The sequence below is a fragment of the Pelodiscus sinensis genome, chromosome 7 (genome assembly GCF_049634645.1).
Source record: "Pelodiscus sinensis isolate JC-2024 chromosome 7, ASM4963464v1, whole genome shotgun sequence".
NCBI classification, from domain to species: Eukaryota; Metazoa; Chordata; order Testudines; family Trionychidae; genus Pelodiscus; species Pelodiscus sinensis.
In genome coordinates this window covers 36,748,704-36,764,768 of record NC_134717.1, presented here as the reverse complement: position 1 = coordinate 36,764,768, position 16,065 = coordinate 36,748,704, and the positions used below count along the sequence as shown (strand labels likewise).

The 16,065-nt window shown below is 37.4% G+C and overlaps 1 protein-coding gene across 2 annotated transcripts in view; it reads left to right on the top strand.

The window, feature by feature from the left end:
• The window catches only part of LOC102446421 (sodium channel protein type 3 subunit alpha), a 138,354-nt gene that overhangs the window by 80,397 nt on the left and 41,892 nt on the right, over positions 1-16,065 (top strand). For both annotated transcript variants that reach the window (XM_006137327.4, XM_075933519.1), the window contains one exon: positions 14,541-14,661. In XM_006137327.4, coding sequence (XP_006137389.2) covers positions 14,541-14,661 — 121 coding nt within the window. The remainder of the gene's footprint in view (positions 1-14,540; positions 14,662-16,065) is intronic.

Below are 16,065 nucleotides of genomic sequence, written 5' to 3'. Positions count from 1 at the left end.
TCTGGGGCTCGGCGATTCAAAGGAACTGGGGCTCCCAACTGCCACCCCTGCTACTGTGGCGCAGCAGTAGAGGCTGGGGCCCTTAGCCCTTTAACTTGCCACCGGAGTGCCATGCCACACACTCTGAGCAGCACAAGGACTGGGAAGAGGGGGCTGACTGCTTAGGGTCTGGTATGGTGTGCTTCTAGTGGTGTTCCGGGCTGCTTTCCCTGTCCTTGTCCCTTCTGGGAGCGTGGAGCCAGTCCTTCCCCAGATCTTGCCCATGAGCCTGCAGAGGCTGCCACAGCCCTTGCCCGCAACCCTTCACCTTCTGTGAGGTCCCTCAGCACAGCCAGGTTTATGAGACTGCAGTCCCAGAAGGAAGCCCCAGGTTTTGCTGAGCACTCCCTGCAGGCAGGTTTGCGAGGTTGGAGCCAGGGAAAGCACATCCCAGTACTTCCTTACCTAGCTGCATTTTGGCAAACCTGCACCAGGGGCCTTTCTTAATAAGCACCATGTTATTGCCAATATCCAAATCCTATTAACATTAAAGTCGATGGGATAGGAAATATTGGCCTGTCATTGACTTTGATGGGGCCAGGATTTCACCAAAGATCAGTAAATAGTAGAAAGAAAAAAGGTGTTGCCTCCCTAAAGCTGTGATTGGCCATGGAGATTCAGTATATCACTGTGGCTATGTCTACCCTCCACTGTTCTTCTGTAAAAAGCTACCCAAATTGTGAACCGCAATTTGTGTAGCTTTTCCTACTTCTTTTTTCTGAAGAGGCTTTTCTGACATTTGGCCCATCTACACTGGGCCAAAGGTTGGGAAAAAACCCTTTTTTGGAACATCCCTTCTTCCTCGTGAAATGAGGTTTACAGGGATGCCGAAAAAGCGCATCTGCTCCTCTGAAAAAAATTCCCTGGACATGGCAGACTTTACTGGGATGAAAAACTCTGTAGTGTAGACATAGCTGAGCCACATATGTATATCTCCTGTAATGACTGGATTAATGTGTTCACAGCTTTGCAAACCAAGAGCCTGAATTCCCTTTCCCTATCACCTGGCTAGTTCAAAGGGCCAGTCCCTTCTCACATGGCACTGTAACATACAAAGAATCTGTTTCTTCAAAGTGACTGATAAATTGGATCAGGACCTTGTCTGCAACTGTCTCAAATACCACTGTTGGTCAAGGTCCAACCCTCAAACTGGCCTATTCCTTCCCAAATGGACCAAGAAACTTTAGAAAGCCAAATATACACAAAATAGAGTTAAAATAGCTTTTTACTTAATATAGTACCTCACATACCTCGTCTGGATAGAAATTCGAGAAGAATTCAAATGCAAATTCTATTATCAAAAGAATGAAAGAAGAAACTATACAACAGAAAACCTTTTTTTGCTTATTGTCATGGTCCTGCTGAGAATTCACAGGACTCAAACTGATGACCTCTCAAGGTTCCTTCCAGCTGTAGTATTATATGACTATATGATTTTATGCTTTCAATTCTGAAAGATAAAATACTCACATGGTCAATTAAATAAAGAGTGGACAACTTAAACATAAAAATTGGAAGAATATTCCGCCAAGAGCTAAAACAAAATGTTAAAATTTATCTTTAAAGCTATCAAATACTTTCAAAATCTGTGCTATCTATAGTATTATGTAATTAGTTTATTTTTATTAATCGTGAACAACAATTTTGCAGAACAGTTATTAGCTACCACTCCTATATTTTATATTAATCTAATAATATTAGCTATAAATCTACAGTAAATCCTTAGGAATGTGTGTTAGACAGTATGTTGTCAGCCAATATAATAAAATACTTAGCAAATATATTTTTACTGTTTTGAAGCCATGTGTGAATTAGAAAAAGTTTCCAAAGAGAAAAAAAGCAGAGGTACTATAAATCTTGAACTTCACTGCCTACCATTCTTACTTCTCACAGGGGTAAAACCAATCTGGAGCAATCAAGAATGCAGCTCTGGTGCTTTTTAACCAGGTAGAGCAACGTATCACCACTTTTATACAGCTTATCTAAGCAAGTTATATCTATATAATCACTTTTTAATGGATATTGATTGGCCTGCATGCTACTCAGCTATGTTCCTTCCCTATCCATTGCAAGATAGTAGCAACATGCACAGCTGCTCTCTGCTGAGTCATGTGACTCACATCACAGCATGGTCAGGCAAGACTGACAAACCAAACATACATTTGATTCTGCTAAAGACTCTCCTAGAATTTTTTTTATAAAGTACTTCAGCAATAACTGCATGCTCTACAGGTTTCGTAAATTGATCAAAACATTAAAGGAATGTTCAACTTCAAAAAGGAGCAAGAAAAAAGGGAGCATGCATAGTTTTTAAAAATATAAAAACAACCCTTTTTGATTCAGCCCTTATAAATGAATTGTTTTAATAAATGAAGTTCTAGATTATTTATGTTTAAATTCTTTAAGGAATATAATTTGAACATTTCAATATCTACTACTTTCCAAAAAGAATTACAGTTATTTATATTTTGAAATGTTTAATTCAAACTTATTAGCTACTAAGAGCGATATTCTGTATTCATTTAGCCACCAACATATCTTGAATTTTCATGAACTTCATCTGAACAGGACACATAATTTATATATGCCAAAACTGATATTCAGCAGAAGCAAATAGACAAACAAAAACATTTCACAGAAGAGAAGAAAAGGAAACAGAACTGCCAAAAATAAGCCTTTTGCAAACGTTATCTTCCAAAACCCAAAGAACCTTTAAAAAAATAATAAATAAATCTTTCAAACAAATACAATCATTTGGAATGCATATGTTATAATACCTGAGTCTGTGTTTCAAATCTGGGGCTCACAATATTAAAAGTAAATCAGAATAACTTTTAGCAGTCAACATTTCTTTTTTTAAAATTAAATTGTTACGTTTATCCGCTGATTTTTGTAAACACAAGACAAACGTACTCTCTATTGCAGCATAACTGACAGAACTTTCACTGACGGATAATAGTAAATACAACACAAAAATTGAACATTTGTAAAAGTTATGCACTAATGCCAATGTATATCTGGAACAGCACTACTGATTTTAATGGGATTCCTATTGGTTTATATCACTGTAGTTCTGAGTAGAATTTGACATGAGTGTAAAGACAAGGTCTCCTGTCAGCAATTCTGGTCACCAAGGTAGAGATCAATTGGCCTCTGCCCAGCTCCCCCACACCCACTGTGTCCCCAAATGTCCTCTCCTCCTCTCACCAGAAGCCCCATCCCCCACCTGCTAGGATAAGCCCCAGGACAGCCAAACCAACCCTCTCTTCCCTTTTCCAGACCCAAACTGCTGCTCTGGGGAAAGCTGCAGCAGTGTCTCTTAATTCAAAGATGTTTTTGATATGCCCCATGCATGTTCCAGAACCAGTAATCCAGCCCTGTAACCTGCATGGGAAATACCAAACACTTCTTTGAATCAAGAGATGCTTTTCAGCAGAGGTACTGTGGAAGCAGCTAGGCCCCTGCACAACTGTCCCTTTCCTCTCCCCCCCTCCCCCAGTTGGCAGGTCTGGTAAGGACTAAGAACTAATTCTGCAACTTGACCCATAAGGATAAAATGTTATGTACACAGGGAGCCTCACTTACTTCAAAGGGAATCTGCACAAACATAAGGATCCAACTGAAATGCTGGTACCAAAATTTTGAGCGGACTACAGAAAAGATAAGTCATAGGGATTCCTTCCAGCCTGATATGTAACAAGATAGATGTGCTGGAGGGAGTATATTTGATCCTTCTGGTTAAAGGTTCAGCAACATCAACTAAGTGTTGTCTTCCCCATATACCCAGAAGATATTAAGGCATTGTCAAAGAAAAATTTCACCGTTCAGGTCATGCACCTGCTCATAAGAACATTTCTCATAGGAGAAATAACTGAGCCCTCATGTTAAAATTATTTATGGTTTAGGCATCTGCCCACTATATTTTTAATTGATCTTAACTGGGTAATAACTAAAAACTTCCCTTTTGGACAAAATGGGCTCATACAAACTCACACTATTATGTAGCATTAACCCTGAGACTGTGTTTTGGTCTCAGGGCAAATATCATAATGATGTAAATCAAGATATGCTTGAGCTAATCCAAAAGACCAGAATAAAGCTCTAAGAGAAGCATTTAGCAAAGTTATTTTTGTAGTTTACATGCAAGCCAAACGTCACAAGATTTGACATTAATGGTTTGGTTCCAGGCAATTTTGAATGGGGAATTATTTTATTTATATTTTATTTTATCAACCAAATCATACAGAAATTTGTAACAGTCAAAGCTCAAAGTTTGAAATGTATAGCCAGATTATTAAAGGCAATTTGTAATGGCTGAGTCCCTTTATTTATTTTATTGCCACTTTGAACCATGAAGCACTTTGTAAAGCTTAAATTTTAGCAGCCTGATCCTGCTCCCTTTGAAATCTGGAGCAAAATTAAATGGGGGCAGGAATGGGCCTTTAAGCAAATGCATTCTGATGGATATGGGCCCAACAACATGCTGTTGGTCAGGCTTATTTTGATGATTTAAGCCACTGAAATCAGAACGTGCTACTTTCAAAGGAAGAGTATGTAGGCTCACTATACGCTCTAATGAATGTTGTTACTCAAATAATCTGGTTGTTACTAAAACATTACTATTTATGCCTATTTGCCACATTCTACACAATAATGTGTATAATTATATTTTTTTCAGAACATCAGTAAGCCCATAAAAGTAGTTTTTCCTTGATAGTCTTATGGACGGGGTAGGGAAGGGGAGGTTCTGCTCCAATTTAAGCATGTTGTTTTGCTGATTCAGGCCTTGAGAATGCTGCATCATAAAGAAATCATTTCAAATGTATCCCTGAATAAAAAAATATACCTCTCTGCAGGTACTGATTAGCATCTACAGAAAATGGAATATGCTAGAGGCTGATAATCCTATACATAAAATGAAATGAACAATTTGGCAAAAAATAATTGTGTAAACTATACAATACCTTGAACTTTCTTGTTCTTTGTATTGGTGTCATCGTTAGAAAAATCAGAATTAAAGTCTGCTTTTCTAAACTACAAACATTCTTTCTTAATTTTAGGGGGATGGATAGGAGAGGTTGTAATTTACTTCAGCTGATTTTCAATACTTGTGATTGCCTGAGATTGCCTGAAAAATAAATGAAGAGCATGCTAAAGAATTGCACTCCTTGTTATATTAATGATAGTAAACTACTTTTCTCTCGTTTGCTGTTTAACACATATAACAATTGTGATGACTGGAGTAATGGCAAGAGAGTTCTGTGTTGGGCAGAAGAGTTAACGAACTGACTTTATTTTTCATTGACAGTCATTGGAAGTATTAATGACCACTGGTATCAGTATTAATGGCTTTTATTCTGTGATCTTTGATGTTAGTGACTAAATTCTTAACTGATTTCAGTGGTGAAAGATGAGCTGTAATCTACCTAATTTATATGTCATATTATTATTCTCACCATATGCAATTTTATATTATTTAATGAAGGAATAGATCATAGTCCCAGTGATAGGAAGAAATTGAGTCTTATATTTATCTCGCAGTAAATAAACAGATACATACTTATAGAATGAGTGTCCAAGCTTACTTTTCATCTTTAAAGGGGGCATTTTTTCTCTCTTCTTTCTCCATTTGTGTTATGTGCTCGTAACTGTCAATTTTCCTTCCTTTGCTGCAGCATTTGGCTATGTAGATTATATCCTTAATTAAATGATGAAAGCAAAATCCTAAAATACTTCAATATAATCCACACTATTTTCTTATGTTTTAAATGTGTTTGCTTACTAATTTACATAAATTTATTCTTTCTTTGGTTTAAATATATCTGTTTTCAATACTTTGATGCTTATGATCTCCCTCATGTTCTGTTATTAAATATAAGTAATGAAATTATTTAAAAATATTACCAATTTAGAAGCAGTTCTCACATTATTTACATTTATTGTTAGAAATTATTGAATTAATATTATTATTAAAGCCTATTATAAAAATGGAGTTAAACTGGATTTACAGTAACATATGAAACACAGAAAATGTATGAGAGATTATATTTATGCCACATATCACTGGAATATGCAAAGCAATTAGTTCAACTATGCCTACTTAATAATATATACATACATAAATGATACTTGATTATGTCTCCTGTGAATGGAGAGGACGATGTGATGATATCCTGGTAGCCAAATACATCTAGAATAGTTTGCAGTTATCCAAATCCCTCCTTACATCTTGCCTGTGTTATTCCATTTATATGATAGGTCACACAATACTTTACAAGAGAAAAATGTTTTTTAAAAATAACTTTGTTTTTTTGACATATTTGTCAGAGATTTTTCAATTTTCAGGAGAAATCTTATGTTTTTTTTTATTTCATTACAATCATGGTGGCTGTGCTAATCATTATATAGCATAAGTGACTTTAATTCACTGAAACAGTGTCTTTGGGCAGGGCTGGATACTGAAATGTAATCCTCTAATTTTCTATCAACAAAGTTGGAAATTCTTACAAAAATGCTTAAAACTATCCAACTTTTCTGGGGGGAGAGGAATTGTTCACCTAAACCTGATTAGGAGGGCTGCCTAGTCCATGTGAAATTAAATCCTTCCTTCCTTCCTTTAAGTCTTTTTAATAAATCAGTTAAAAATAAGTCACTTTATTATACAGCATTGTTTATCAGAAGAGTGAGAGAACAAGAAAACAACCCCTTTGAAAGTTGTGTTTTACTCCAGTATGAGTCAAGCAGTTTATTCAGTGACTGATTATTATGCGTCAGTCAAAAATAATCAAAAAGCACTTGCGATATATGATCTTCCAGTCAGAAATCCTGTCCATTAATACTATAATGACCAGCTACCAGATGAAAATTTTAAATGTATGTCTTCTGATATAACAGTAGTAGAATTACTAAAACAAGAACAAGGTTTCCTACTTTGCCTTAATGTACATTGTTTGTAAAGTAATTGGCTGTGTGATTACATGTATCCAGCAAGAGATTTTTAATATGCAACAATATTTGAGTCCAGTGACATCTTTTTATAATAAATATAATGTCTTTATTATAATAAAAATAGTATTTTACATAAAGTTCACATCAAAACGGAATAAGAGTAGGAGGTATTGCATTTCGTATAACCATAACATACATACCAAGTCTAATGAAATATAAAATTATGGAATCTCTCAGCTTCGGGAAAGTGTAGCTCCAATAAAGCCCAATCTTCAAAAACATGAGTAATTTTGTGCATGTAAGATCTGATCAACTCAAGTCAATGGGAGGTCACTGAGTTTTGAAGACTGCTGTAGAGGCCCTGTCAAAGTCAGATGGATCTGATAAATCTGAATTAGGGATCTGGCACTGCTAGCCAGAAAGTAATACTCAGATCTCTTCTGAGCCAACACAGTTAAAACCAACAATGGTTCTGTAGCAGGAAGTCTACCTACCCTTCATCATCATCTGTGCCTTTGAAGCCCTAGCTACTTGAGCAACAGTATCTGAAGCCAAACCTGATTTACTGCAGCCTTTAAGTGTTTCATCTTGCAGAAGTAAGTCACAACAACTGAGACTGGCCTCTTAGACTTTGGATCTGAGGGATTAGCCCAATATTGGAGGGTTTAGCCTCAAGGCCCAACACTGGAGGGTTTAGCCTCAAGGCCATTTTAAGAAGTAGCACCTGAAGCTCTTCTGCCTGTCCTTGCAATATCTGGCCATGAACAGCAGATAAAACATCCAGAAGGAAACTGGCCCTTTCCAAAACATTTCAACCATCTAATATGGTCCTCTGATGCCAGGAAAAAAACAAGGCACAATGCATATCTCTTGAATCCCAGCTTCCTAAAAACATAAGAATGGTTGTACTAGGTCAGACCGATTGTACATTTAGTTCATTATCTTGTCTTCTAACATTGGCTAGCAACAGATGCTTCAGAGGGAATGAACAGAGCATGGTAATTTACTGAGTGATCCATCCTCTGTCATCTAGTCCCAGGTCTAGTCAAAGGTCTAGGGATGCCCAGAAATTGAGTTGCATCACTGACTATCTTGACAATTAGCCATAGATTGACCCATCCTCCAAGATCTTATGTAATTCTTTTCTGAACACATTTATATTTTTTTATTTTAACAACAACCCTGGACAATGAGTTTAAAGGGTTGGTTAAGTTGTTTGAAGAAATACATCTTTATGTTTACTTTAAATCTGCTATCTATTAATTACATTGGGTGATTCCTGGTTTTTGTGTTATGTGAAAGTAATTAATACTTCCTTCCTCAATTTCACCACACCTTTCTTGATTTTATTGACATCTTCATAGCCTTCTTAATTGTCTCTTTTCTACACTGAACAGTTTGTTTTCTCTTCATATAAAAACACCCATCCTCCATATCAGACCTTCCCCAATTCTAATGTGTGCACCTAGTATTCAAGGTCAGGGTGTATCATGGATTTGTATAGTGGCATTATATTTTCTGTTATATAATCTATCCTTTTACAAATGGTTGCTAACATTGTTAGCTTTTTTGACTACCACTGCATGTTGAAAATACGTTTTCCGAAAACTACACGTGATGATGCCAGGATACCTTTCCTAATTTAGATCTCATAATTGAGTTTATAGTTTAGATTATTTTTCCCAACGTGCACTACTTTTCATTTATCAACACCAAATTTCATCTTTGTTGCTCACTCAGTTTTATGAGATCCCTTTGTAACTCTTTGCAGTGAGCTTTGGATGTAACTATCTTGAGTAAATCTGTATCATTTGCAAATGTTGACATTCAAAGTGTGTCTACACAGCACCCTTACCTTGAAATAAGCTACACAAATTGCATAGCTTATTCCGAGGTAATTTTAAAATAGCCTATTTTGGTCTACACAGCACCAAATTTCAAAATAAAGCACTATTCCAAAATGTCCCTTAACCCTTGTGCAATGAGGTTTACAGGGACATCAGAATAACAAGCCCATTATATTTCAATATTGTGAATATGTTGGACAGCACATGTCCCAGTATGGATCCTTATGGTGCTCACTACTTACATCTGTCCATTATGACAACTAATCTTTTATTCCTTGCCATTGCTTCCTATTTAGTAATCAGTTACTGAGAGGACCTATTCTCTAATCCCATTAGTCCTTACTAAAGAGCTTTTGGCATGAGACTTTGTCCAAAGCTTTCTCAAAGCCTAAATACATTAAATCCATTAGATCATCCTGTCCACATTCCTGTTAGTACTCTCAAATAATGCTAAAAGATTGGTGAAGAATGAATTCCTGTTACTAGGAAACAACAAGCTATGTTTACTCTTCACCAACACAGCCAGTGTATCTGTGAGTTTGATCATTTTGTTTTTTAACTAAAGTCAGTTTGCCTGGTATTGCCAGAATTGCCTTGGAACCCTTTAAAAAAATCAGCATTAAATTAGCTATTGTCTGGTCATTTGGTTCAAAGGATATTTTAACTGACAGATTGCATACTATACTACATTAGCAGTTTTTCAATTTCACATTTGAGCACCTTCTGAACTCTTGGGTGGATACCATTTGGTCCTGGTGACTTATTACTGTTTAATTTATACGCTTGTTCTAAATCTCCTCTATTGGCATCTCAGTCTGGGACAGTTTCTCAGATTTGTCATTGAAGAAGAATGGGAATCTCTCAAACAAACTCTGAATTTAAGCCTCTCTGTATTTAGCGTCTTCTTCTTCAGTTTCACCATAAGCCAGAACCAAACTACTAACTGACTTAACTAATTATTACTATTGTGACAAAACTCCTAATCTGACCCAGTGGGTCTTGCACTTCTGGGTGGAGGTAATCAATGTATTCTCTCTCTCCAGCTAAGGAAAAGAGCAACTCCTGGTCTAATTGCTCACCTCAGTGACTCATTATAGCTCTCAGTCTAAACCCTTTACTTCAGGGGCAGATCTGATTTAACCACTCTCATCACTGGCAAAACAGGAGGAAAAACGAGGGAAATAATCTTTTAGTCTCTAGTGGCCTCTCTGGATATGGATGCAAAAGGCTAGATTTCTTAACTCAGTCTCTCCCCTTCTAGCAGAGGTTTACCTCCCTTGGACTTCTGGGACTTGAAGGGGCTGTTCCCCAGGCAGGACTCTCCCTCACCTCTGTATTCTTTATCAATAATCTAGGCAATACTTAGTTAAGATTTTTTTTAAAACATTTTTATCAATAAACTAAGCAAATAAAACTTAGGGTACGTCTAGACTACATGCCTCTGTCGCAAGAGGCATGTAGATTAGGCTACCAGACATAGTAAAATGAAGTGGCAATTTAAATAATCGCCGCTTCATTTAAATTTACATGGCTGCCGCACTGAGCCGACAAACAGCTGATCAGCTGTTTGTCGGCTCAGCGTGATAGTCTGGACGCGTGGGTGTCGACATCAAAGGTATTTGTCGACCACCCAGGTAAGCCGCCTGCAATGATGTTTACTGGGTGGTCGACAAATACCTTTGATGTCGCCACCCGCGCGTCCAGACTATCATGCTGAGCCGACAAACAGCTGATCAGCTGTTTGTCGGCTCAGCGCGGCAGCCATGTAAATTTAAATGAAGCGGCGATTATTTAAATCGCCGCTTCATTTTACTATGTCTGGTAGACTAATCTACATGCCTCTGGCGACAGAGGCATATAGTCTAGACGTACCCTTAGATGGGGCTACTATAAGGTGGGTGCATAACTGGCTGGATAACTGTACTCAGAGAGTTGTTGTTAATGGTGCTAAATCCTGCTGGAAAGGTATAACAAGTGGGGTTCCGCAGGGGTCTGTTTTGGGACTGGCTCTGTTCAATATCTTCATCACCGATTTAGATATTGGCATAGAGATTACACTTATTAAGTTTGCAGATGATACCAAGCTGGGAGGGGTTGCGACTGCTCTGGAGGATAGGGTCATAATTCAAAATGATCTGGACAAATTGGAGAAATTGTCTGAGGTAAACAGGATGAAGTTTAATAAAGACAAATGCAAAGCGCTCCATTTAGGAAGGAACAATCAATTTCACACATACAGAATGGGAAGCGACTATCTAGGAAGAAATACAGCAGAAAGGGATCTAGGGGTTATAGTGGACCACAAGCTGAATGTGTGTCAGCAGTGTGATGCTGTTGCAAAAAAACCAAACATGATTCTGGGATGCATTAACAGGTATGTTGTGAGCAAGACACAAGAAGTCATTCTTCCACTCTACTCTGTGCTAGTTAGGCCTCAGTTGGAGTATTGTGTCCAGTTCTGGGAACCGCATTTCAAGAAAGATGTGGAGAAATTGGAAAGGGTCCAGAGAAGAGCAACAAGAATGATTAAAGGTCTAGAGAACATGACCTGTGAAGGAAGGCTGAAAGAATTGGGCTTGTTTAGTTTAGAAAAGAGAAGACTGAGGGGGGACATGATAGCCGTTTTCAGGTATCTAAAAGAGTGTCATAAGGAGGAGGGAGAAAACTTGTTTATCTTGGCCTCTGAGGATAAAACAAGAAGCAATGGGCTTAAACTGCAGCAAGGGAGGTTTAGGTTGGACATTAGGAAAAAGTTCCTAACTGTCAGGGTAGTTAAACATTGGAATAAATTGCCCAGGGAGGTTGTGGAATCCCCATCTCTGGAGATATTTAAGAGTAGGTTAGATAAATGTCTATCAGGGATGGTCTAGACAGTATTTGGTCCTGCCATGGGGGTAGGGGACTGGACTCAATGACCTCTCGAGGTCCCTTCCAGTCCTAGTATTCTATGATTCTATGAACCTTCAGAGTTCCTTCCTGGCACCTAACAGCATCTCTACAGTTCCTACCCTCCAGCAGTGTGTCCTCTTCTGGTGTACCATTAAACTGATTAAAGGGGAGGCTTTTAACCAATTCTAGCTAGTCCTTGATTGGCTCCCGATGTCTCAATTAAACCAAACTGTCTCAACTGGTTCTAGCAGGTTCTAAATGGCCTCTAGGTGTCTTACTTAATGTAATGGTCTCACTGGGTTCTAGCAGGTTCTTTGTTGTCTCTAGGTGTCTTACTTAACCTGTCTACACTAGTTCATGCATATTTCTGATTCACTCCAGGTGTCTTTATTAACCTGGGTTAGACCTTTTTTGGTACCAGAGAAATAAGGAATTGTGTGACCAAAGGCTAATATAACCTGCTTTCTGTTACTTTATTGTAGATATCTGGGCTGGCCACATCACACTATACTAAAAAATTTCCAAGACACTAAGAACTGGAAAAAGCCCAGACCCAAATGGTCATGAGTGCTTCTCTTCCACCTGGCATAGTGGTTGAAAGGAAATTAGGTAATAGAAGAAAAACTAGAGATGCTGAGGACAGAGGCAAAGGAATGGTTCACATGCTCTAACAGACACTGCTTGGAAAACGTTCTGCGATCCAGCATCACCAGTCAGCATAACAGCCATAAGTGGGAATATGAAGAGACACTCAAAGAAAAAATTATAACATTTACATAATTATTTAGATATGGATTATTGATCCATTTTTCTTTAGGCCTTATCCAAAGCCTAGTGCAGTCAATGGAAAGACTCACATCAATTTCAATTATGTCTGGATCATGTCCTTTGTTTCCAATAACTTAAGGCCTGATCCTGCAAGCTTTTCTTCAGTTAATGGAAAGATCAATAGAAAATATAGTTTTCAAAACTGTTTGTCACCTTTACAAAAACTATAAAAAAAATTCCAAAAAAGCAAGAAGAAATAATAAAGTAACATCTTAGCAAAGTTTACATGGAAACAGATTGTCACCACCAGTTAGCACTTAGGTACAGCCAGTGCCTTTCAACTATATTATAATTTTCCATAAGTGTGCAAGCCTTAGCATTATGATTGATGTCCTCAGAATTTTATGTCCATATGTTCACAACCATGACTACTCCCATATCTTCTGTGTACATGTAATCAATATTTTTTATCGTTTTATTCAATTTAATATTTGTTCATTAGATATTTCTGCAAGGTAAAAACAACTTGAGGGTGGGCTTACTGATTCAGTAGTAACCACATTCTCAGCTGATAAAGGTGTTAGGCCAGATCCTCAGGATGGTGTACATCTGTATAGCTTAATGAGCTCATGCTCCCCTTGACTGGAGCAACATCCAAAGGTATGGCACATCAGCCTCAAAGTACTTTAGCCTAGAATAGGATCATTATTTCATGATCGGGAATCACACTCAAATTTTCAATATAAATAATGCCTCTAAATTATTTTGTATTATAATACAATACAGTAACAATCTTTAAATAATGCGCCTTATCAGCATCCAATTATCTGCATTAATGTCACGTATATATAGTGTAGTTGATCAACTTACATTAATTCCTGCATAAATCTGTAAAATTAACTATAAACTATGTAGCAATTCCTGAATCATAAATTATATGGCAATAACACTAATGGTTTCTTACCAATTCTATAATTTAAATTACAGTAATGTAGCTTATTACTTCTACTGCTGTATGGTCTATAATGATGTATTTCAGGACAGTGCTTTCTTTTGGGCTGAAAACTTGTTTACATTACCTATTTAAAATTGAAAAAGAACGTGTTTCTGACTAAAGTAATTCAAGACACAACAATATTAATAGCTAAAACACGAGCTTTTGATGAGTATTTGTTTTCATGGTACTCAAAAATAAATTAATTTAAAATAGTTTTACTTGCAAATTTAAAAGCAAAGAGAGATGCCAGAATGATGGATAGATTGCCCTATAGACCAGTGGCATGATCCAAACTCCACTAAAGTCAGTGAAAGGCTTCTGTTGAGTTCAGAAGCCTTTGGATCAGTCCCAGAATCATGCAATCCTCAGTTCTCAGCAAAACTCACTGAAGTCAGTCTGAGTTTTGCCAAAGTTAGGACTGCATGATTTGACCATATCGAAAGATAATACATGTATAGTGGAAGAGAATCCAAAATATTGACATGTCCTAAAGTTAACCTGCTCCTCCTCTCAGTTCACATTATAGTAAGATACAACAGGTCATGTATACTATCATAAGGATTGCTATGGGGGGGGGGGGGAGATCTGATTTTCAATATTTCAATTCTGTATATCAGAGAAAATACCTTCTACAGTGAACATAAAAATATGGTTGCTGAACTCTGTTAGTTTGGTCATTGTGTTGGAAAGATTCAGTGACATTCACATGATCCGACATAATAGAGAGTAGCATAAATAACAGTATGGCATATGCAAATTGCCCAATTGCCCAATATTAATATTATTGAATCTTCATTTTAAAATTCTTATTCGAAGATCAGATTAATGGACAAATGATTGTTTAGAATTTCCTATAAGAAGATATTATTGAAATCAAACCCACAGAATGTAGATTTTAATATTATGATTTTACTTATGGTAAAGCATATTATTACTATGTATTTACCAATACTCTTATTTAAAAGTTATTGAGCACTGGCATATTTCTGTATAATCTATGACCAATATATACTTAGTGAGGAAAAAATTTTCCTATGGAATTTTATTTTCAGAAACTAAATGCACCCAGCTCATCTGAAGGTAGCACAGTTGATATTGCCCCTCCTGGAGAGGGAGAACAAGCTGAGATTGAACCTGAAGAAGCTCTTGAACCAATAGCCTGTTTTACAGAAGGTAACAAAACATAATATTGCCTAAAGATATGTATTAGAAAAATGGGGCTTGTTTCAAACACAATTTGCTTCTACAACAGTTGGCATTTGAAATGCAATGGACCTGCTTGGTTTTACTATTCAAGAGAAGGTTCTCCCTTCTTAGTGATAATCAAATGTCAAAGAAGGAATTCTTTGAAAGGCGGCTACTTTCCTTATTGCTTGATTGCTAACAATTCTCAATATTAAGATACTTGCAGTATTAACTTTTCCATTCCTATGTTTGTGTTTTAGAGTTACTAGAGAAGGCACTTAGAATTTGGAGCAAATCTGTTTTCTGCGACAAACAGAACTGTCATGGGCTAACAGCCCCAAAACTACAGGCTACATCTATATTGTACATTGTTTCAAAAGAAGATATGCAAATGAGGCATGGTGATGAATATCGCCACACCTCATTTGCATACCTAATGAGCCGCCATTTTGCGCAAGGGGCTTTTGCGCAAGAAGGAGCAGTCTAAATTGCTCCTTTTTGTGCAAAAATCCCTCGGCTACGTCTAGACTGGCCCCAAATTCCGGAAAAGGGATGCAAATCAGGTAAGTCAGCATAGGGAAATCTGCGGGGGATTTAAATATCCCCCGCGGATTTAAATAAACATGTCCGCCGCTTTTTTTCCGGCTTGGGGAAAAGCCGGAAAAAAACATCTAGACTAGCCCAATCCTCCGGAATAAAGCCCTGCCTTCAGGTAGGAATAAGAGGTCCTCCGGAAAAGGGCTTTATTCCGGAGGATCGGGCCAGTCTAGATGCTTTTTTCCAGCTTTTCCCCAAGCCGGAAAAAAAGCGGCGGACATGTTTATTTAAATCCGCGGGGGATATTTAAATCCCCCGCGGATTTCCCTATGCTGACTTTCCTGATTTGCATCCCTTTTCCGGAATTTGGGGCCAGTCTAGAGGTAGCCCTCTTGTGCAAGAGTCATTCTGCCACTTATTTTCAGGCTGAACGGCTCTTGTGCAAGAGGGGATTTTTGCGCAAGAAGGAGCGGTTTAGACTGCTCCTTCTTGCACAAAAGCCCCTTGCACAAAATGGTGGCTCATTAGATATGCAAATGAGGCACAGAGATATTCATCGCCACGCCTTATTTGCATATCTTCTTGCGCAAGAATGCACAATGTAGACGTAGCCACCGTGTTTTGAATACACAGTAGAATCTTAGAGTTAGGAACATTTGGGTAACAAACTGCAGTCAACCATACACCTCAAAACTTGAAGCATGCAATCAGGCAGCAGCAACAAACAAATAAACACAATACAGTAGAGTATTATGTTAAGCATAAACTACTAAAAAATAAAAAGGAAAGTAGCTGTTTTCTTTTGCTCAGTAAATTTTCAAAGCTGTATTAAGTCAATGTTCAGTTGTAAACTTT